General features: G+C 49.7%; 1 protein-coding gene across 10 annotated transcripts in view; it reads right to left on the bottom strand.

Annotated features, from left to right (window-relative positions):
• Positions 1-21172, bottom strand: part of Dock9 (dedicator of cytokinesis 9) — a 248407-nt gene extending 227235 nt beyond the window's left edge. For 5 of the 10 annotated variants that reach the window (XM_038309768.1, XM_038309773.1, XM_038309772.1 and 2 more), the window contains exon 1: positions 20934-21168. In XM_038309768.1, coding sequence (XP_038165696.1) covers positions 20934-21059 — 126 coding nt within the window. In that variant the 5' untranslated portion in view covers positions 21060-21168. Of the gene's footprint in view, positions 1-20933 lie in introns of all 10 variants that reach the window. The other 5 variants (XM_038309779.1, XM_038309780.1, XM_038309777.1 and 2 more) reach the window with 3 other exon arrangements.
• Positions 21173-21930: the final 758 nt, after the last annotated feature.

The raw sequence follows: 21930 nt of genomic DNA, 5'->3' as shown, positions 1-21930 counted from the left end.
TTGAAGTACCAAAGAATGGTTCTAACAGCGTGTGGCAGCTTAACGCAGCAAGAATTCTGGTATCTTTCAGAGATGCTTCAAGTTAAAGCAGGACTTTAATATGAAGTTTACATTTGTCTTAGTCATTGCCCCTCCCAGGCAAACTCAACATGACCTCATGGGGGGCAGAGTGGGGGCTGGGGGGAGTCTCACTTTTCTAATCTGTCATGTTTATAGCTCTCTGGCTGCTTTAAATCACAAAGCACACATTTATAATATCCCTCATTAAACACCATAAATAAAGGGAAAACCACACGGAGTTGGCCTGCTAAACGTCCCGTTGCCTTCCCAGCTCCTCGGTTTCCTCAAAGACAAGAATGAGGCACGCATGTCCGCCCCTGCAGGGCCAGCCAGCCGGACAGGACCTCGCCCTCCCCTGCCTGCTTTTCTGCTTTTTGTTCAGGGCTGCAGAGGAACAGGAAAACCTGCTTTCCTGCTTTCTCAATACTAAGTGGGTTGGTCCTGCAAGGGCAAACATCCCCTCCGAGTACACCCCAAGGCTCCACAGGACAGAAACGAAAGCTGGTCCTCCAGTCGAGGGCTGCCCCCAGGCCTGTGGCGCCTTACCCCGTCACCCTGGGAAGCCCCGCTGGTGTAAGGTCAGCCTGGCATCCCTGAACACTCCAGCTTACTCAGGAAGACAAACTGGCCCCGTCAGATAAAGGACGGAATTAGGAAAAGGCGTAGGCATGGGGAAGCACTGCCCAGAAAACAGTGCACAGGGGACTCATTCTCACACCAGACTGGGGAGCTGTTAAGCCCAGCAGGCCACATCTACACAGAGTCAAGGCAGAGAGGAACAGGGGGAGACAAAGATCAGACAGGAGCTTAGACACCTCAACAGGTATGGCTGTCTCTTCTCAGTCAGTAAGCCAAGGGGCCCCCACTCAGACTGTGGGAAACCCCTCCCCACATCCCAAACAAATGCTGGAGCTGAGCCTGACCTGATGCCGGGGTCCATGTGCCCCACACCCCCTCTGCCAGTCTAACTCCCTCCAAGCCATCAGGGCTCTCCACCACAGGTGCTAAGGTGAGCACCTGTCTGCCTACCTATATATATCCTGACTACTTCAAACAAAACACCCCCCACCTTTTTCCCCCCACAGGTCTGGAGCAACATTCTGCGGACTATGTGGAGAAGGGCCACTTTCTTCTCCAGTCCCCTGTGGACCAATGCTTTTACAAAATACAAAGAATAATTAATAAGTGAAATAAACAAGGACATGTAAAACACAATTCCAAATTCTCTATTAGTTTCAATAGATTATAAGCATCTAAACCTTTATTCTTTTTTGTTTGCTTTAGACAGGGTCTTTCTACCCTTCCCTGCCAGGCTTAGAGTTTAGTATGTCAACCAAGCTGGCCTGGAACTCACAGAGATCCTCCTGCCTCTGTCTTCGGAGTGCTGGGATTAAAGGTGTGTGCCACCATGTCCAGCCTATAGACGTTTATTCTTAATTTTTATAGCTCTCTTGTCACATAAAATTCACACCCACAATTCACACCTGCATGCACAATTCACCCCTACACACACAATGCCTGATTCACACTACAAGAAAGCCTTCAGCATGAGAAGGAAACCATGCCTTAACCTCTTTCTGCTAAGACCGATTTTGAGTCTTCTATTTGGAATAAATGTTCACTGATCCTCTTTCAACCAAAATCTCCTTCAACCACCTTTCTTCTGGGCTTCACCGATGTCTTTGTAGAAAGAGAATCAAGAATAACTGAGTTATTGGGAAGGGAAGGAAGTAGCCGAGCACTGAAAGGAGAGAGGGCAGGATGGACCCATCCTTCTGGGGCAAGGCCAGAGACACTGAGAGGAAGATGTGAGGGGCAGTGACCCCTGTGACCATATTAACTAGGAGGCAGGCAGCAACCACGGTGTTAGGGCACCCACGGAAGATGGGGTTTCAAAGAGAAGAAACCTGCAATCACATGCAGCACAGGAATCCAGGAGGAAGGCGAGCACATCCATTCATCTGTAATTCTCTGGTCTACACAGTGACTTTGCCTGTGTTTGGAAACACTGAAGAGCGTCACATCCAAAACAAAACTCGGCCCCAGACATACAATAACTGCATCTCCCTCTGCGTACCTACAAGTCAACTACACAACCACGCATGACACAGGAGACACGCTACCAGACTGCATAGCCTTTCTCTAAATGACTGTTTAGGAGGCCACTGTGTATAAGGTTCCCCTCCATTTTCCCTTAGAGAAAAGAATGGAAGCCAGGCATGGTGGCCATAGTTACAATCTCAGGACTCTGCAGGCTGAGGATGGTGCACTAGGAGTTCTAGGCCAGTCTGGGCCACATAGGGAACCCCAGGCTAACCTGGGGAAAGGGGGACCGGGGTGGGGGGAGGAGAAAGGGAAGAAAAAAGAGGAGGAGGAGAGAGAGACTGAGATTCATAAAGATTGATCAGAACATTGGTATAAATTCAGAATGTCAGCCATAAAGACCATGGGCAGAAAACAGCCAGGTGGGGGAGGTGTACCCATGGTTAAGCCGGTATTGGCCATGGCTGGGTATTTTAAAGTGGACTAGCTGAATGGCTTTAAAACACTCTGAAAAATGAAGGTCCCTAATGGCTCACTGCTAATCCTGCCTTTGGTGAGGAATCTCATCTGTCTAAGACACTTTATCTGGAAGCAGATAATTCCACACTCTCCCCAGGCCTGGGCAGCAGGGGGAGTGTTCTCGGATTTCTGCCTCACAGCCCTCCTGGTGACACATGGCTGAAATCTAAAGCTATCCTTAATACCTCCTGCTTAACGGCACCCTCGCCTCACCAGGGAGCAAATTTAGCACTGTCTGGTGGTAAAAAGGACTCGTGTGCAGAGACACAAACACAGGCACGCACACACACATACACTCACAGGCACACACGCGTGCATACACCCACATCTAACTGAAAAGATGAGTCAGCATTAGGAGTACTGGTTGCTCTTCTTAGGGGACTAGGCTTCAATTCCTATCATCCACATAACCGCTCACAGCAGTCTGTAACTCCAGTTCCACGGGATCCGAGAGCCTCTCCTGGTTTCCATGGGCACCCTACACACACATGGTACTGAGAGAGACATGCAAGTGAAACACTCAAAACATAAAATACATTTTGTTTTTAAAAAGAATCAAATTGGCTCTGTCACCAATATTTCTTCCTGTGTATGTGTCTACAGTGTGGGTATGGTTATGATGTGTGCACGTGTCACAGCGGGGGGGGGGAGACAGCACATGGAAGTCCATGTCAGGTGTGCCCCTCCTTCGCCCCCGACCTTGATTTTTGAGACGAGATCTCTCGCTGAACCTGGAACTTGCTGATACAGCTAGACGGACTGGCCAGCAAACTCCAGAAATGTGTCTGTGCTCTCCTCACCGCTGATTCCAGGTCTACACCACCACGCCTGGCCTTTTATATGGATGGTAGGGATACAAACACAGGTGTGCTCTCAAGGCAATCATTTTAACCAGCTGAGCCATCTCCCTGGCTTCCCGAAACATCTCACGCATGACTTACACGTCCTCTCAAATTATGGCGAACGTTTAAGTAACATCTAAATCCAGCTCAGTACCCATCCATGTCCGGTCACCAGACCCCAGGGACAGTCACCGTACCCATCCATGTTCCGGGCACCAGACCCCAGGGACAGTCACCGTACCCATCCATGTCCAGTCACCAGACCCCAGGGACAGTCACTGTACCAATCCATGTCTGGTCACCAGACCCCAGGGACAGTCACCGTACCCATCCATGTTCCGGGCACCAGACCCCAGGGACAGTCACCGTACCCATCCATGTCCGGTCACCAGACCCCAGGGACAGTCACCGTACCAATCCATGTTCCGGTCACCAGACCCCAGGGACAGTCACCGTACTCCACAGCAGAATCCAACCTCGGGGTCTTCCATCACAAAAGCCCACGACAATGAACAGAGTCAACCCTCCACATCTGCCTTTGTCCACCCTTCCCAAGCCTGGGTGGCTGAATCTGCACCCCAAATCTCCTTACAACTCAGCAGACTCCACTACCCCCGACTCCCCAAATACACCCCACGATCGCCTTCCTCTAAGCCCCCACTTCCATCATTCCCTCAAGAAAAGCTCTCACCTCCCAGATCTACTTCCAGCTATGCAATCTCAGCTGGGTTCTCCGAGTCTGTCTTCTTTGGGAGTCCCTACCTGGAGGTCACACCTCTCTCCTGAGGCCCCTTCCACATTTTATTTACGCCTCCCCAACAACACCAGCCTATATAAAGCTTATTTGACCATCTTGGTCTGTCAACAGATGGGACAGGAATACCTTCCATCCCGGCTCACCAAAACACCTGCCCCACACTGGGCGCACAGCACTCTTGGCATTATAACAGAGACTCAAAAGATGTGTTCACGTCACGGATACACAGGTCTCAACAGATGTGTTCACGTCACAGATACACAGGTTTCAACAGATGTGTTCACGTCACGGATACACAGGTGACATGAAGAAGCCCTGTAGATAAAGCACTTGCTTTGCACTCGTGAAGATCTGAGTTCAAATCCCAGGACCCATGTAAAAAGGCGAGAATGGCTCTATGAGCCTATGACCCCAGCGCTGGGAGCGGGGGCAAAGACAGGTGGATCCTGGGCCTGAAAAGCAAAGAAGTCAGTTCAGGAAGAGACCTCATCTCAAGGAGGACACAACGCCCTCCTCTGCCTTTGCCACGGTGTACACAGGCATGTGCGCCCTCATACTCCCCCACACACAAACATGCACGCACATACATGCACACGTGTTCATACACATAACCTATTAAGATTATTCAAACAGGTTTTCAAGCGTTCATAATAAAATTACACGTTTTATACCTCCATTTCCCAAAAGGCTGAGCTCAATTCTCCCACAATTTGACCCACAAAATGGTCACAACCTCCATTTTTTTCTTCCAGAGGGTCAAAGTGCCAAGAAGGCTCCTGATGAGAGCATGAACAGAAAAAAATGCTCTCCACCCCCTCCCATCTAGATTCCGTGCTCTCTGAAGGCGACGTCAGTGTCTTAACCAGTGTTTGCCTTTCAATGTTTGGAAAGTGAACTAAAGACAACCTGAGAGCTGGAAAGTGGGCCAGCACAGTGCTAAAAAAAAAAAAAAAAAAAAAAAAAAAAAAAAGTCCATAATGGTAGGTATGGTGGTGCATGCAGTATGGGGCTAGCCTGGTCTACACAGTGAGTTCCGGGACAGTCAGGGCTAGAGTGAGAGACTCTGTCTCAAAAACAAAACAAAAGAACAAAAAAATTACTACCATGGCATTGCATTCTTCTCAGTTAATGTCATTTTTTTTTTTCTTAAAAGCTTAAAAATGACTCAAATCTGCTCAGAACCCCACAAGCACCAGCACACAAATCCCTGACCTGATAACGTGGGAGGAAAAGTCACAAGACAGACGCGAAGAAGTGATTGGCTCCAATCCTGCACCAAGCTGGCCTCTAACCCAAGGAGAGGGTCAGAAAGAATCCGGTAGCTCACTCCAACTGCAGCTGGTCAGTTCCCCCCCACACCATGCAGGTGTCACATGCAGGCACCAGGTCAAGACACAAAAATCACCACAGGCTGTACCTAGTTTTCCTGGCATGTTATGCCACACTCGGTGGGCTCTGCCAATTCTCCAATGAGAAGCTGGGGAGACTTTGGTGGAACCAGATTGGGGCTTACTTCCTAGGGCAGAGACAAGACTGCACTGTACAGACAGACAGACAATGGAAGCGATTCTCAAATGCTGTACCCACTCCTTTGTGGTGGTTTCAATGAAAATGGCTCCCACAGACTCATAGGGAGCCGGTCTTACGAGAGGGGTAGCCTTGTTGAAGGAAGTGTGTCACTGAGGGTTGGCTTTGAGGTTCCAGAAGCTCAGGCCAGGCCCAGTGACTGGCTCACTCTTCCTGCTGCCTGCTGAACTGAATGTAGAACCCTCAGCTGTCCTTCCTGTACCATGTCTGCCTGCATGCTGCCATGCTTCCTGCCATGAAGATAATGGGCTAAACCGCTGCACTGTAAGCCAGCCGAAATTAAATGTTTTCCTTTAAGAGCTGCCGTGGTCATGGCCTTTCTTCACAGGGATAGAAAACCCTAAGACATGCCTATCAAAGGAGCCCGCCCCATCCATTCTACCACCCCAGGGCATGCATACCTATGGGAAATTTGTAAGTGTGATGGTTCCTAACACAAGACACTCCCTCTGGCGAGCCCTCCCCTCTCAAGCCACCTCTCACACAGAAATTCTAACGCAGAGTGGTTCCTCAGGCTATCTAGGATACTAGCTCCTTCAGAGGAGGCCAGCAGCCGTCAGGAATCTCTGTGGTTACTGGTGAGCCAATAAAGTCCCTTGAAAACTTAATATATGGGTCAGAGAGTTTAAATGGGTAAAGACGTTTGCTACCAAGTCCCACAACAAGCTGTCCTCTGACCTCCATGTGTGCATGGTATATGTATGTATACACACACACACACACACACACATCACACACACACACACACACAGAGAGAGAGAGAGAGAGAGAGAGAGAGAGAGAGAGAGAGAGAGAGAGAAACAGAGACATGTCACTCAAAACATTCTAACTACTATCTATTGGTTTTTCACAAAATCAACTCCAAGGAATTCTGGCATATACAATCTTCAGATTCATAAGAAAAATACATAAAATTTTCTAGGGAAGAAAAAACAGCATTCTCTTATCACATTAACAGAAACTTTTTGAACAATAAAGAAAACTAAAATGCAAAATGAACACAGTAAAAGCCTAAGATGTTAACCCAGAGATTACCTACTCTGCCAGTTTTAGCAAAAACAATCGTTTATAAATGAATCTGCTACTCGGCTTTTACGGCACCTCCGCGGTTACCGTGGGAACTCGGTTTTTACAGTACCTCCGCGGTCACTGTGGGAACTCGGTTTTCCACCCAGGAAAACAGCATGGCGAGAACGGCCGGTTAAATAAAAACTTCCTCGGGACAATCTCAGGAAGACAACTCCTAGGGCTGGAGGGGCCGCTCAGCAGCTAAGTACACTGCTCTTCCAGAAGACCAGGCTCACACTGGGCAGCTCACAACTCAGGGAATACACCACCCCTCACCTCTGTGGGCGCCTGCACGCACGGATACATAAAACACACAGGGAATACACCACCCCTCACCTCTATGGGCGCCTGCACGCACAGATAAATAAAACACACAACACATGTACATGATCAACAGTAAAATTTTTAAAAAGAAATATGCCAGGCATGGTGGCACACACCTTTGATCCCAGCCCTGGGGAGGTGAAGGCAAGGGGATCTCTGTGGGTTCAATGTCAGCAGCTGGGTCTAGACAGGGAGCTCTGGGCAAACCCGAGTTCTACAGTGAGACCCTGTCTCAACAACAACAACAAAGATACACAACCTTTCCTATAATAAAACAGTATGAACCCAAATCACCACGTACAGTTATTTTCAGCCAAGGCAAAGCAGTCAGAAAGGTAGAATGCCCTACATTAACACCATTTTTTCCATATTAATGTACTCTAGGTAGAAGGCCCGGGAAGAGGGGGTTAGAGACAGCAGTTAAGAGCACTTGCTGCTTATGCAGAGGCCCCAGGGGTTCTGGTAGCCTTTTATGGCCTCCAAAGACTCCAGGTACGCATGTATGCATACATACAAACATACAAGTAAAAAACATTCATACACACAAAATAAATCTTTAAAAAAAAATAAGACCCAGGAGAGTGATGCCCCCCCCCCTCTCTCTCTCTCTCTCTCTCTCACACACACACACACACACACACACACTCACACAAACTTTTATCTTTAAAGAGGGACCCACTACCTACTTCAGCGATGGTATTACATGTACGACGGTACAAGGCCTCCCTTCCAGACATGGTTCTTTGACTACGAGTCTTTCGTCCTTCACCGTTGCTAACCCCTTTCTGGGCTTAGAGACTCATGAATGTCAAATGTCACCTTCAATCTGGCCCAGGACTAATAAAACACACACAAGGAGGAGATTCAGAGTACCAACGGATGCTTCACATTCTGCCATGATCCGATTAGCATGGTCTGTGGAGATACTTGAGGCGAAGGCAATGCCAAAGCAATCATTTCCGGCCATCAGGGGAAAATCTGTTGGACCAGGAGTCAGTAAAGCAGATTTTTGTTCTGGCCTCTAACACTAGCTATGGCCACAGACCATCTCTTAGCTGTGATGGACCTCATCTGCCTCTAAAATTAGGAAGCTAGACCAGTTAACCTCTAAGTGACCTTCCATCTCCAGAATGTATGTTTCTACGGGTCCAGAGAATTTGTGGTACTTTCCAGAAGCTCAAGTTCAGCACTGAAGAGACCTGCGATCTGCCCTGGTATCTTGGCCAACTATGTGGCTCATGTCTGTGATCCCAGCACCCAGGAGCCTGAGGCAGGGGGGCTGTCTCCAGGTTGAGGCCCACCTGAGCTACCTAGTGAGTTCAAGGCCAGCCTGAGCTACAGCTTAACTGTGTCTCAAAAAAGGAAAAAAATACATATAAAAATATGCATATACAGGCAGTCTCTCACCATTCTGTTAGAAGAAAAATAAAAGGTAAATTTTAACTGTGTGACCGTAAATAAGTCACTTCCTATCCCTGGTGTTCAGTTTCCCAACTAAAAAACAAAAATAAAAATAGAACAACAACAAAAAAAAAAAAACCAGAAAGTTAAAATCATCCAGATATTCCAGAGGCTCAGGCAAGATGAGGTTTGTGTTGGGTTTTTGTTTTTATTTTTCCCAGAGGGTGGGGGTAGACATTATAAAACTATCAAACACAAAATTTCATGGTTTCCCATAAACCTCTTTTATAAGCAGTGAACCCATGGTTCTTAAACATTGACAGAGGGTGTGTGTGTGTGTGTGTGTGTGTGTGTGTGTGTGTGTGTGTGTGTGTTCCAGCATGGACAGGTGTGTGTGGAAGACAGAAGCCAACCTCAGATGTCATTCCTAGGATCCATCAACCTTCTACTCTGAGGCAGGGTCTCCCACTGGGGCCTGAAGCACACAGATTAGAATAGGCATCCTCCTGCCTCCACCCCTCAGTGAAGAGACTGCCAGCAGACACCAGCGCACACAACCACGCAGGTTCTCACATCTGCACGGTAAGCACTTTACCAACTGTCTTAGGGTTTCTATTGCTGTGAAGAGACACATGACCACAGCAACTCTTACAAAGGAAAGCATTTCACTGGGTGGCAGCTTACAGTTCAGAGGTTTAGGCCATAATGTCAAGGTGGGACAGGGCAGCCTGCATGCAGACACAGTGTGGGAGAAGGGGCTGAGACTCTTGATTCTCAGGCCACAGGAAGTGGTCTGGGACACTGGATGTGACTTAAGAATATATGAGACCTCAAAGCCCACCTCCACAGTGACACACTTCCTCCAACAAGACCACATCTACTCCAACAAAGCCACACCTCCCAATAATGCCTCCTATGAGCTTATGGGGGCCAATTACATTCAAACTACCACACCACCTGAGCAAACCAGCTGGCAATATTTTGCTAACAAAATGCACACGTGGCCTTACCTCAGGAACACAACACCATGCACACCTGTGCAGGAGCTCACACCTCGGGAACACATGGTCATGCATACCTGTACAGGCCCTCATAGCTCAGGAACACATGACCATGCACACCTGTACAGGAATTCACACCTCAGGAACACAGTCATGCATACCTGTACAGGAATTCACACCTCGGGAATACATGGCCATGCACACCTGTACAGGAGTTGACACCTCGGGAACACACAGTCATGCATACCTGTACAGGAGTTCACACCTCGGGAACACATGGTCATGCACACCTGTGCAGGCGCTCACACCTCAGGAAAACATGGACATGCACACCTGTACAGGAGTTCACACCTCAGGAATACACTGCCAGGCACACCTGTACAGGAGTTCACACCTCAGGAACACACGGCCAGGCACACCTGTACAGGAGTTCACACCTCAGGAACACATGGCCATGCACACCTGTACAGGAGTTCACACCTCAGGAACACACTGCCATGCACACCTGCACGGGCACTAAGGTGCACATCCTTTCTGGATTATTAACTCATGAAAATCGAACACCTGAGAACCTTCAAACGTGCAAAGAGAATGCCACATTCCTGCCTTTTCCTGTATGTCCTCTCTTGCTGTGACAGTTCACAAATGTGGCTACCTGTACGCCTCTATCCTGCTTCATCCTTACACAAGAGTATAAATGTGCATCAGGAATGGCTCTCCATGAGCAGCAGGCTTAAGTGAGATGCCATTTCCCTTTATCTTGTCCTCGGGACCGACAACAGCAAGCGCCGAGTGGGCACTTAAGTGTGTGCCAAGCCCTACTCCAGTGCTCCTATGCTAAGGGCTGAAGATGCAGCCATTCAGTCTGCCCAAAGATCTCCGGGATAAGTGCTATTAGGCTGTCCACTCTCTGGATGAAGAAACAGAAACAGGAAGTGGAAGAGCAGACCGGAGCGCCCCCCCAGCCCCATCCTTACCCGCTGCCATCGAGAGCAGGAATGCCACCCTAGACACAGGAAACACTGGTAGGCCACCAACACACTCTGCGAAGAAACCCCGACATGAAATCTAGAACTACAACGAAGGACACTCTGCCATCGCATCTGTGAGCACATCGAGCGTTGTCACAAATAAAACGCTGCTTATTCTTTTCCCAGGTAAGCCGGTTTGTGCACACACAGACGACCACAGCCTATTTGTAACATGCTAAACATCCTTCGTTAGAACAGTCTCATATCCACATGACCAAACATGCAATTTCTGGCAAGACACAATGTCTAGGGGTTGTAAAGATGACTGTAAAGATGGTGGTTAGGAGCACTTAGTGCTCCTGCAGATGGCCCCAGGGTCAGTTCCCAGCACAGACAGAGCGGCTTACAACTGGCCGTAACTATAGTTCCAGAAGACCCGACACATTCTTCTGACCTCTGGGGCATCAGACACTCCCATGGTGCACTCAAACGTGCAGACGCTCATCCACATAAACCAGAGATGAACGTCTCAACGTTTCTGAAAATACAGTATGTCAGACAAAGAACAGAGTTTTAGCATAAATTCCAAGGGAGTCAAATGTGACCTGAGGTAGCTCACGCCTTCACCCAGACCTTCGCTTTCAGATTAACAGACAGTAAGTGAGAAGCGGTCACTGACCACACACTATCTGAATTTGCTTATCCCAGTCAACAAAGAGAGGGAGGGGAGTCTGCACTGTGATGGCTCAAAGCTCTGACCAGATCAAATGTGCCCTTATGGATCCAGATGTGACCCACAGAAGATTCAAGCTACAAACGAGAGGAAAAAACAAACAGAAAAAGTAAAAAGCAAGCAAATCAAAGTTTAAAAGACAACTACCATCCTGGTACTTCTTAGTTTGAGGGACTCGAACTGTATGAACAAATGAACAGTATTGTCCATGGCTCCAGGGCCTCAGCTTGCAGCCACCCTCCTGCCTCAGCCTCCTCACAGCCTGGATGACCACCATACCTGGCTGATGATTTTAACTGGCAGTATTTGACCTTGGTTCTGTTTTTTTGAAAAATGAGTTCCCAAACACCTAGTTTAAAAGCCACCCTCGGATGCTCTACAAAGTTTGGGGAAACAAATGAAGAATAGAAGAAAACGAGTCTCCCTTGGTATTCGAAGTGTATGTAAAAAGACTACCCAGGAAAGAGCAACAAACCTGACCTGCATTTTCTAGATGCAAACACAGAGCCAACCTGACAACGCCCGTCAGGGAGGGGTGGGATTTCCATGGGTGGCAACAAGAAACAGCATACTGGGCTGTGTGGCATGGACTCTAATTTGGACAATGGGCAGCGGGGTAGAATAAAGTCAATAGACACTAGGGCACAAGGGAGGAAACTCAGAGGACTAGGGGAACCGAGAGGGGGAAAATGAAACCTGGCAGGTGTATTAACTTTAGTGAATTTGCTTATTCACTGAGGGACAAAATGCTGTAGGACACAGTAGCTCATGCCCATAATCCCAGCTCTCAGGAGGCTGAGACAGGAGCATGCCTGGTGAGCTTGAGGGGCCAGCCTAGCCTACAGTGCATGTCAGGCCATGCCTGGGCTACAGAGCAAGATCTTGTCTAAAAAAAAAAAATCAGACACACATATGTTTGATGTGTATGTATGTATGTATGCACAGAGATTCTGCTGTGTACAAAAAGAACTGGGGAAAACACAGTGAACAGCAGAAGAGATTATTAAATTCATATACAAATAAGCATAAATCATGTTGAATGGCACAAAGGAAAAGGAGAGAAGGGAGGGTCCATCTTAGTGGAGAGGCAGCCCAAGTACGGATGCAGAGAACACGGGGCATGCCTGGCAGCTGAACGGGATGGTGCGGGGTGGGGGGGGGGAGGTAATTACTATGCCAGGCTGCTTGAAAACCTTCTGCTGAGGTTGGCATAATGACCAAGTGAGAGCCCAGGCAGTGAGCAGTGGGAGGGGCACCTCCTATGGAGCGCCCTCGATGGCAAGGTGAGAGCTGTGGCAAGCATGGGGATCTTCAAGATAGAGCACCAAACCTGCGATGGGTGCCCCGGGATGGGATGAGAACCAAGCGCGGAGCCCAGATAAGAGGGACCCTGGCCCCAGCTCTGCAGGGCAGGTCACAGACAGAAGGGGGAAACAGGCTGTGGCAGCCGTTGCTACGGCTTACTGAAGATTTGCGCTCTCCTTTCCAGACCGGCAGAAAGGCCCGCCACTGCTGGGTGTGGCCAAACCTGCCTTAATCTGGGCGAGAAGGGGAAGCAGGAAGACCGTGAGTTCAAGGTCATCATCCCTCACACAGAAGAAACTCAGGATCAAGCTAGACTACATTACAAGCCAATCTCAAAGCACACCTGCAGAGGATTGAAGAACTGCCCTTTGGAGTTAGGCGTGTCCACAGGACGTCCTTTAGCCAATCAGGCCTATGAGCCTGGTAGGCCAGGTCACCGTCCTCCACAAAGATTCAAGATGATTCAGCATGGTGGCTGTTTGCATCAACCCAGGTCACAGGACAAGATCACCTGGGCACACAACCTGCTCTCAATGTTGAGGTAGGGTGCTGAGAACGCTCTGTGGCTCTCCGGCACAGATTTGGGGTTCTCGGACCCTACGGACCGAGTCATGACGCGGCAGAGCCTGACAAGCAGAAATTCAGTCAATGGCGATACGACAGTTTCCTCTTAGGAACAAACAAAACTGGCCAGCTGTTGCAGCACACGCCTTAGTCCCACAGCACTCAAGAAGCTGAGGAAGGTGGATCTCTGGGAATTCAAGGCCACCCTTGTCTACATAGTGGGTCCCAGGCCAGCTGGGGCTACAAAGTGAAACTCTGTCTATAAAAACAAAGGCGAAAACGTATGATTTGAGACGAAAAGTGAGAACTTAGGATTCATCACCAAACTCAAGCACTGAAAGCTGAAGACAGGTACCAGAAGATAACAGGAAAGCCGGGAGACCAACTCGCACGGAGCTCAGCTTCTGAGAGCCCACCCAATGAGGGGAGAGATTAGATTCTACAGGCCAGCGAGCGTCCCTGTGGCAGGGTACACGGTGGGGGGCGGGGGCGGCAGAGTGGAGATGGCAGCAGTGGGGACACAGAGAGAAAGGCCAGAGAGAGGCCAGTGGAGTCAGGCTAAGGTCCACCCAACACAGACAGAAGCCCATCACAGAGGCCAGGAAGCTAAGGGTGATGAGGACACAGGGAGACCCAGGAGGTGAACAAGAAAACAGGAAGGTTCCATAGCCTGGCATGAAGAACCAAGGGCCTCAGTGACCACCGACCGCCTGGGACGGTCTGCAGGCAGCATCTCAGCTAACTCCCCGATCGCAACCTTTCTTTCCCCAGTTTGTTTGATCTGAGGGACGTCATTTTTATTTCTAAGTGGCATAGAATCACGGGTGCTCAAATACACAACAGGAATGAAATTAACTGGTCATCATACAAAATAAAAAAAACTACAGGAAATGACGGTCGTAGTGCTGCCCGCTTACCCCAGATCACAGCACAGTGGCATTCACCACTCCTGCCAATAAACCTCAAAATAGCAAAAGGAATCACAGATTGAAGGACTAGGGAAAGGACGTGGGGAGATAAAAAGACAAAGCATGACCTTTCTATACCCCCTATCCAAACAACAGGAGCCACGACCACGCTGCAATCAAGTTCATGAAGAAGACTACACAGGCACCGTAGGCACCACACAGAGAGATTTATGCTAGATAAAACAATGTTACCATAGAAACACACCTCCAACCTCATTCTTATAAAACTACCCCTATCACATTGGATGGCTTATGCCCAAAAATCACATGGTTGGTTTGTTTGTTTTCTGAGTTTCTCTGGAATGAACACACATTACGGCTAAACATTTTTTCTTCATATCCCTTCCCAGTGTTCCTTATTTCACTGCATACTTTTGTAAAATCGCACCTTGGTTCATACTTATAAATAGTTCAACCTGGATTTTACTCCCTTTAATAGGGATTTTAGCTCCAGCCAGCCACATTTACTAAACCTCAGTAATGTGTCAGACAATATTCCTGGAGCTTTGACAGGATTTACTCATTTAATCCACAAAACTCTGAATCAGCGCTACAGACACGCCCACGTCTCACACATGAAATTCTGGGCCCTCAGTAACTCAGCGCTCTTCATGCTACATCCGGTTAGCAACAAAGCAAGGGTGTCCCATAAGGGCTCAGACTAACCCACCGCCTTCCATCCGGTTAGTAACAAAGCAAGGGTGTCCCATAAGGGCCCTGTCCAAAGCCTCAGACTAACCCACTGCCTTCCATCCGGTTAGTAACAAAGCAAGGGTGTCCCATAAGGGCCCTGTCCAAAGCCTCAGACTAACCCACCGCCTTCCATCCGGTTAGTAACAAAGCAAGGGTGTCCCATAAGGGCCCTGTCCAAAGCCTCAGACTAACCCACCGCCTTCCATCCGGTTAGTAACAAAGCAAGGGTGTCCCATAAAGGCCCTGTCCAAAGCCTCAGACTAACCCACTGCCTTCCATCTGGTTAGTAACAAAGCAAGGGTGTCCCATTAGGCTCAGACTAACCCACCGCCTTGTATCAGGTTAGTAACAAAGCAAGGGTGTCCCATTAGGCTCAGACGAACCCACCGCCTCGTATCCGGTTAGTAACAAAGCAAGGGTGTCCCATAAGCCTCAGACGAACCCACTGCCTTCCATGCTATCTCGTGAGGACATTCTTGGGTTTTTTAAGGGACCTGTGTTTTACTCAGACTACTGTATGACTTTTACCCAGTTTGCACACGGTCGGCATTTCACACTTTCTGCCCTGAATGAGCAACACTGACTCCAGTGCACATTTCAGGTCAGATGGGCCTGTGATTGTAAACACTGGGCCATGGGATGGGAGCACACCAAGGTTCTTGATGTGTGTGCGTGCGTGTGTGCACATGCGCATGTGTTGAAGTGCAAAGAGGTTACACCCATCTGTCATGTTATAAAGCTCCAGGAGACTCAGTTCTCGTGAGACACCGTGTGAGCAGGGACCTGCCATCGTGGGGGCAAACTAGCTCTACAAACCAACGTGCACCCATCCTTGCAAACGCATCTTCTCTATCAGCAAATCGGGAAGACAGAAAGGGTATCTTGCTTTGGTTGGTTCTTTTTTTTAATTAGCAAGAATCAACGCTTTGCTGTTGTTTGATTATTAATTTGCTAACTATAGTCCCTTCTTCGAGGAACTGCATACTAATGCGATGACTTTTGCTTTTTATTTCTTTCGGAATGCTTTTCTTTTTAAAACTTTGTGTAAGATTCATAAGGTTTTTAAGTTAAAGTATAATAATTGTATCATGTCGTCCCCCTCATCCCTTTCCTCACCCAACCTATTCCATGTTCACCCCTACTCCCTTCTCAAACGCAAGACCTCTTCGTATTATCTTCCACATATATTCCGTGTATCAATATAAAAGTGTGCTAACCCGCTCAGGGCATTTGGTGTTTCTTGTATGTATATAATCTCGGGACTGCCTGACGGGTACTGGATAGCCAATCACGGGGCTCGCCCTGCGGAAGACTCCTGGCACTCGCAACACAGCAGACAGCGACAGATAACACCAGAGGAAAAGCGCCCTCTCGCGAGTTTACCGACTGCCACTGATGGCTCCTGGAATACTGAATACAAGTTCCACGGGAAGATGTGGCAGCAGTTGGCAGTATCTAAGAGTTGAGGGTGAGAAGTTCAAGACCCAGCCCTTTCACTTACGGGGACGACCTCAGAAGACTTAACCTCCCTGTGAGTGAAGTTCTCACAGGCATCAGAGAACATTGTACGTGCTACATAAATGCTGTCTCCAGGTTCGCATTATCAAGATATCCAGTCCTTCCTACACTAAGACAATAAAAGCTCACATTTGTAAATAGCTCTGCATGCCTTACTCGGGGAACTTTTGGTTGTTTTACAATGTGGCCCCGGTTGTCTGTAAAGCACAGATCTGCCCGCTTCTGCCTCAACAGTCCAGGAATCGAAGGTGTAGGCACCCGTGCCCAACCTTTTCTTAAAACATTTTCTTAAAAGTTTTTTGCTCCGCGATTTTTGAGACAGGCTCTGTCGCTCGGGCCAGTCACAAACTCACGGTGCTCCCCCTGCCTCAGTCTCCCGAGCTGAGGTGACAGGTCTGTATCAGCATGGCAGCCTCCAAACAACACATGTACCTTGGTTTTGATAGTGTTCTTGCGTACTATCATCAGTCTGACTGAAGGTGTCTGCGGTGTCTGCCTCTTTGGAATGTGTGCTCTACCCAGACAGAGAACTTACTGCTGCTGCAACATCTTCCCGGCACCCAGCAGTGCCCGAGAATAAACATCGGTTTACAAATTCCTTCCTCCCCCATTCAACCCAATTCAGGGTATTACTCACGAGCGTGCTGCCCCTAACATTCAAATGCACTAGGAAGAAAGAAATGGAACCTGCTGTTCATTATCTAGCTGGAGATGGGTCTCCACCCTGCTTCCTGTATTCTGGGACATTTCTGTTTGTTAGGACTCCACCAGAGGGTGGAGAAAGACAAGAGAGGGAGCTCTCAGGCCAGTGCAGTTGACAGTGTGTTAACATATCCCATTTAAAGTTATAGCCAAAATGAGGTTTTACCTTATCTGAGGATTCCGGGTCTCGGATTACCTCAGATAACACTACCTGGTGGGGGGAGGCCGCAAGCACAGAGTGCAGGCAGGATATTCTCTCCCCATGCCTCTGACCCGCCTCCCTTCTCTAGTAACACAAAAGAAGAGCCAGGGATGACTTGACCTGGGTCACTTCATAGGGCTGCATCTCAGTGGGGTGTGGAATGGTATCCTTGGCAAGGGCTTGACGTCCAAGGAGAACTTGAAGGGGAACACACTGAGATAAGATCAGCAAGGACGTAGGGACAGGCAGCCAGATGACTTGTGTGCTAATTCCCAAGTGTAAGGATATCGACAAGCCTAGCTGGAGTATTGTGACACACGAACGAACGTTTCAAAGAGGCGTTCTTCGTATGCTTTGGTGGTTTATTCTCCTCAACCTAGGTTGTGACAATGCTGTCTAACACAGATGACAGTTAAAATTCCTTCAGGAATTCAAAAGCAATCACAACTCGACCCTGAGATGGGACTCGGTTCTGGCATTCCTGCCAGGTAAGCATACATTTTAAACCTGCAGCCCTCAGCCCTCTCGACTATTCTAAATCACGGAAAGTGTGATATTCTGCGTCTGTGAAGATTCTCAGTCATAACCAGAAATCAAAGACTACAGCTAGGAACGTCGCCAGCAGTATTTGTGCTGCTCATAAAGACGCTCGGAAGCAAAGCCTGTGGAGTTAGGGTGAAAGATTCTGCAAACAAACTGGTCTGAACTGTTAACAGAGCAAGAGTCCTGAGGTCCAGAGAAAAAGCAACAGACCAAGCAAATGTAAGCAGCTGCCAGAATCCATGCTAGCACCAAGAGCTATAACTGGGCCGTTCATTTCCCTGCCCGGAAACTCTGAAAACCATGCCCACTCCGCAGGTGGGGAAACTGAGGCCTACGAATGTTAAGCTGCACACCTAAGAATGCACAGTTGGTAAAGGACAGAGCTAGAAACACAACCCATGCGCCCAACTCCTCAACTTCAAGGATTAAAACCTAGAATCCCACCCCATGGAGTTTTTCTCCAACATAAATCGTTCTAAGGTTCGTGAGTAAGCTAAGCACATTTTTAAGCCCTGCAGAAGTTTCATGAGTCTTTAAAAAGCAATCAAATAGGTGTTTTTAATTCAAGAAATTTGAACATTAGATTATTAGTGTCATTAAAAAAGTATTCCAGTCATGTAGAGAACTATTCTAGTTTTTAAAAATAAATACCATATATATAGGCATGAGATATGTTAAGAGGCCTGAGACTCACAGTCAGCAGGAAGGGAAGGAGGAAGAGAGAGGAGAGAGAGAGAGAGAGAGACAGAGAGAGAGAGAGACAGAGAGAAAGAGAGACAGAGAGAGAGAAAGACAGAGAAGATGAAGTGTACATAAACCAAATCTGGCAAAACCTTGGTAATTATTTAGTTCAGATGACGAAACAAAGGTTCACCACAGTAGTCTCGATTTTTGTATATTGATTCTTAAGCTCCTCAAATTAATACAGAATGATCTGGAAGAGCCCACAGATCTAAGTCCATAAAAGGGGAGGGGAGAATCTACGGAGCAATGAAATCTGTGCAAGCACGTCACTTCTTGCGTCAAAGTTCTTTCCATGGCAACCTTGCCTATGCACCGAACTGCCTCACTCATCGGTATGAGAGGCCTGGGAAGAGCTAGGTCGCGCCACACATGGCTAACTGTCTCGTGCCATCTTCAGGGATGGAAAACACGCTGTGGACATGGGGCTAGCAGTAACCCACATTACCAAAGGCAGAGCCAAACAACGCTTTCATCTAAGCATGGATGGACGGACCAGGGTGTGGTTGCTGCTCGGCCTCCTGAGAGAATCGGGATCACCTGAGGTCCTCAGAGGACAGAGATGGGCAGGAATTTATGTGACAGGTGCACCCGCTGTGACTTCCTGGCACGCACTGGGGCAGCAAGAGGAGGAGAGAAGGTGAGATTCATGGGTAATTTTTAGTGTCCTGACAACTCTCCCAGACTCCTCCCCTGTAATGCATTCCCCATCCAGCCCAGGAGCCTACACTAGATGGAAGCTGGCTCAACCGTTTCCTCGAATTTTGTAATTATTTCATCACAGGATTCATCAGACAAGTGACCACAGACAGACAAAATTAAGAGCTGAGACACCAGAATCGTATAGTACTACCTGTGTCATTAGACGAAAGCAGCAGAGGCGTGTCGCCTATGGAAATGCTATTGTACACAGGCCGTCAGCAGGTCGTTCTCATCCAGGACACAGATATTCCAGGACTGCAGCCCGCGGGTGATTCGTGGTGCCATGCCTATGGGCTGCAGTCCTTGAATATCTGAATAAACGGCTCATAAAACTTCAGGGAGTGGGGGGGCACTACAGACATCACAGCACTATAAAACGCTGCCTTGATTCTACTTTTTCCTAACATCCCTGATGAGCACAGCACCCCAAATAAGAAAGAGTTCCAGCTAAGGGGAGAGATGCGGCTGGGGATGCTGGTTTTCTCTTTTGATATCCTCTCTCTCCTGCAATCTCCAGATGCCAACAAGCAATGGCGCTTCAGCAAGGGTTATATCACGGAGAGGGGCCGGTTCTGTTCCCAGCATCTGCTCCATTCTTCAACCGATCAACTTCTATGAAACTGGAAATAAAACCTGTGTTTATCACAGATCAAACTGAAGCTTGAAAAATCCAGGGTGAGTTAGCAGGGCTGGCAAAGGACAGGAAACTCAAACTGAGCAGACTGGATATGGAAATCAACACCAACCTCCACCAACATCATTCCTGCAATCCTGTCTGCCCAGGAAGGGCATCGATCTGCCACCGAACCGAAGAAGCATCTGCCCTGTGTTCATAAACAACGCTCCTTTGGTAATCCCACACACACAGCACCACAAAGGCCACAGACGATTACTCTCAAGGCCCATCTCCTCACATGTTCCAGCAAACACACCCACAAACAAGTCCCCTTCAAGAAAACAAACGCGAAGAGCTGCTAAAAGTTTCCAGCTGCCCTGAGGAGAGCTCCCCCCAGCACAGACTGCTGCTCTCCCGGCACCAGACCAGCGATCTGAGCGTGCCCTCTTTTCCAAATACACCAGGGCCGTCCCTGGATGCGGAAAAGTTGATCTTAAAAACTTCACCTTCCTCACCACCCAGAGGCCTGTTCTCCCCAGAGCTGCTGCCAAGAATAGGCTCATCTTGCTTTGCCTTGCTCTGCTAGCCTCAAATCCCCAGACTTCGAAGCAATTTGTACCGATGATGAGATGAGCAAGCCCACCCCTAACCAGTCATGAGAAGCCTCCGGACGTCAGCCAGCTCGCGACACTGGGCAGAGATCTGCCCACCCAAAGCATCCGTGGGAACATCTCCACGCTGGACCCCGGGTTAGGTGGGAAAGACCCCACCTCATTTTACACTCTCCCGGGCCTGGGCACCTGCCAAGCCCCCCAAAACACCGACTATGGGGTGGAGGACAGAGTAACTTCCCAGTTGGCAGAGGACAGGTAACGTGGGGGCAGGGAAGCGGACAGAGGGCGGAAATTTCCCAGGAGGACAGGAACAGCCCCGGGAGGGCAAGCTCGGACTCTGGAAGTTGAGTCGTCGTCCTCCCCCACCCCACCCTCCTCTTTCCCTCTCCGCTCCGGATTTACCGGAGCACCAGCCAAGCCCTCCCGCCCTCCCGCCCGCCACCTGCGCGCCCCGCTCACCAGGAGCACCGAGCCGCGCACCACCTCCGACACGCTCTGCCGCAGCTCCGCCGCTGTGCCGGGCTTGCTCAGCGCCCGGGTGAACTTCCGAGTCTCCGTGGACGCGGGGAGCGGCTGCTGCGCCATCCTCCGGCCGCCGCCGCTTCCACCGTCGCCGTGGGCCCCGGAACGGGCGCGCGATCCGGCCCGGTCCGCAGCCGCAGCCAGGTGCGCCCCCGGCACGCGATCCCGGGTCCCCGCCGAGTCGTCAGGCGCAGCAGCCCAGGCCACGCCCTCGGTGCCGCGTCACGCCCCGAGGTGTCCTCCTCCGGCCCCAGTGCCTGCGGCGGAGGCGCCTCGGCTCACTCGGGACAGTCTTGCGTGCAGCGCCCGCCCGCTGCGGCTCCCCTATGCCACCGCCACCAACCTCGGTGTGCGGCCGCCTCCTAGGGGCGGGGTGTCCGGCGGGGCGGGGCGGGGCCGGGCGAGCCGGAGGGAGGGCGGGTGCTAGAGGGGGGGCTGGAGAGCTGGAGGGAGGACCGGACCAGACCCGGAGGGCACGGACCCTAAGCGCCTGCAAGTAGGTCACCCCAAGAAACTATGGAGGCCTCACAGAGCCCTTGAGGGTGCGGGCTCGGTGGCACCATGATACCCTGGACCGGGCATCCAGCAAAGTAGTCTTTTTATTTTTAAATGTGACGCGGAGAAGACACAAATCCTCTCCCTGGAGACCGCGACCGGGTGGATCCCCAGACGTCGAGCCGGCGGTGGAACTGGACAGCATTGATCAAGACAGGCGAGGACCCAACGCAGACCTCAGCCCGCGTGCTGCGTCCCCTTGGGCGCCAGCAGGACTCCTGGACCTGGATTATCTCGGCTGCAGCCTGAGGACAGCGGGCTGCAAGAGGCTGGTGTGACTCAGCGGCACCGCCATCGGTCTGCATCCCGGGGCCGAGCCTGCGAACCCCGGAGTCGTCGCTGCTGACGCGTGCCTCTGAGGGGAGCGTCTCGCGCAGCC

Source organism: Arvicola amphibius, chromosome 13, assembly GCF_903992535.2.
Source record: "Arvicola amphibius chromosome 13, mArvAmp1.2, whole genome shotgun sequence".
In the NCBI taxonomy this organism is placed as follows: domain Eukaryota; kingdom Metazoa; phylum Chordata; class Mammalia; order Rodentia; family Cricetidae; genus Arvicola; species Arvicola amphibius.
Note: the sequence above shows the minus strand (reverse complement) of the source record. Positions and strands in the feature narration are given on the sequence as shown.